This window comes from Palaemon carinicauda, chromosome 3, assembly GCF_036898095.1.
Source record: "Palaemon carinicauda isolate YSFRI2023 chromosome 3, ASM3689809v2, whole genome shotgun sequence".
NCBI lineage: Eukaryota > Metazoa > Arthropoda > Malacostraca > Decapoda > Palaemonidae > Palaemon > Palaemon carinicauda.
Genome location: NC_090727.1, coordinates 109287578 through 109290077, shown reverse-complemented (window position 1 = coordinate 109290077; position 2500 = coordinate 109287578). Strand labels below are relative to the sequence as shown.

Sequence of the window (2500 nt, the reverse complement as noted above, 5' to 3'; positions counted from 1 at the left end):
AGGTATATGGAGGACTACAAAATATAATGATCTAATTATATCGAGTCAGAAAAAAACAAACATGAAATGACGTGTCTGAGGCCTTTGTCTTACAGTATACTAGAAACATATATATTAGTTGTTATGTGTGCAGTGTATTGAGATCTAAATTCAGGAGATTAGCATCATCTGCATATGCAAAAAGTTTGCTTTCTAGGCCAACCACATTGAAAGGAATAAGATAATATGGCAGTGACGGATATTGGGCCGTAATCAGCATGCTAGAACTACCTCAAACATATTCCCTAATTCTACAACAGGCATAAGATATATGTATATATATATATATATATATATATATATATATATATATATATATATATATATATATATATAAATTTCGTATATATGTATGTATATATATATATATACATATATGTGTGTATGTGTGGTGTGTGTGTGTGTGTGTGTAATACCAATTTTCTCTCCTTGACCTAGGGTTCGGTTCCCCGGCCGACCAGAAGCTATTATCTCCGAGTTGATTCCCCCTTGGTTCTCTGATCCCGAGGTATAGAGAGAATACAGTATTGAGGGTGTGTAATATATACTTATATGAATATGAAAAACACATCTAAATGTGCAAAATTTATCATTATACACACACACATACACACACACACATATATATATATAAATATATATATATATATATATATATATATATATATATATATATATATATATATATATATATATATATATGTGTGTGTGTGTGTGTGTGTGTGTGTGTGTGTCTGTGTATGTGCGTGTGTAAATATCACAAAAGCTAACACGTGATGAGCATAAAAATAAAAAAGAAAAACACAAACTCGGTTCTCCTTCCGTGACTATAATATATATATATATATATATATATATATATATATATATATATAATATATATATATATATATATATATATATATCTATATATATATACATATTTATATATATATATATATATATATATATATATATAAATATATATATATTTATATATATATATATATATATATATATATATATAGTAATGAACTTAAGATTGATTATGTTCATCCAGGATTCTTTTTTTTCAGACCGGCTCAGTGCCAAAATACCAGGCAAGAACCAGCAGCGACGCAAAATCCACAAAGCAAAACAACTCTCAAAGAGGGATACAAAAAACACTGAATCGAACTTAACAATAAAATTTTATTGATAAAAGCAGTCTTAAATTACATAAAGTAGTCCTCGAAAAGCTTTCTTAGGAACTGGAAAAACACATACAGTACTTTACAATAATAACTCTCGAACCGTCACACGCCTACCTAACTTTTATACCTCAGTCGAAGAGAAAGAAAAGGTGTAGGAGGTAGAAAAATACACAATTTCCCTAGCATACGACAGTTAAGAGTTGCAGAGTGAAGTAAACCTTAAAACAAATTATTTTTACAATAATTATCATAATACACCTTTAAATAATAATATATCCTAAATTGGCGATAATACTACACTTTACAGGTCACGAAGAAATATCTGAAGAATGCTTGCATAAGTTCTCAAAAACCGCATCGAATTCGTAATTAAAGATTATTATGACACAATCACCAGCGATTGTCCTACTTCAGGATCACTAGGGGTGTCCTTGCACCAAGGGGATCACTAGGGCAACGTCTTGTCTATATGATTTAAGCAGGCGAAGGAAGAACATATACGGTTCGCTTACCGTTCTTCGTCACTAGAAGGCCTCCTCACGACTCAAGGAGGTCAGACACACGGCAACAGCCAGCAGCAGTGGCAGGCAGCAGCACAAAAGCAATAGCAATGCTTATAAGGCTAAAATTCATTAGCAGGAGCCTCTCAAAATCAATGGTAGCTGCAGGAGCAGGAACAAATATCGTCTGATAATTAAGCCGTGAAAAAAAATGCTGTAAGACCTCCTCTGATGGGGAGCCGACACTCTCTACCCCGCTGCCCAAAAACGCACTCCAAGTAAACGGAGAGAGAGAGAGAGAGCGAAAGCATAACTACGTAATGGGGCAGGTCGACAAGCTAAGCACTGAAGACGGGCAGTCCGCTCCACAAAACATGAAAAGCAGAAAACTAACATATGGTTAATAAACACTATACAAATGAACACAAACAAAACCTTGGCCGGGGAATAAAGAATATTCCAAGAGAACTTTTCGTGACTTAGTTAAAACAAATGACAGAATCCACGAACAAAATATTTAAAGTATTTAGGGATTACATATATATATATATATATATATATATATATATATATATATATATATATATATATATATATATATACTGTATATATATGCATATAATTTATATACGTATATATATATATATATATATATATATATATATATATATATATATATATATATATATATATATATATATATATACTGTATATATATACATATACACATGTATACACACATATATTATTATTATTATCATTATTATTATTATTATTATTATTATTGTT

General features: G+C 30.3%; 1 protein-coding gene across 1 annotated transcript in view; it reads left to right on the top strand.

Annotated features, from left to right (window-relative positions):
- Positions 1-2500, top strand: part of LOC137633397 (basic proline-rich protein-like) — a 25015-nt gene that overhangs the window by 19499 nt on the left and 3016 nt on the right. The window contains exon 3 of the mRNA XM_068365627.1: positions 1095-1150. Coding sequence (XP_068221728.1) covers positions 1095-1150 — 56 coding nt within the window. The remainder of the gene's footprint in view (positions 1-1094; positions 1151-2500) is intronic.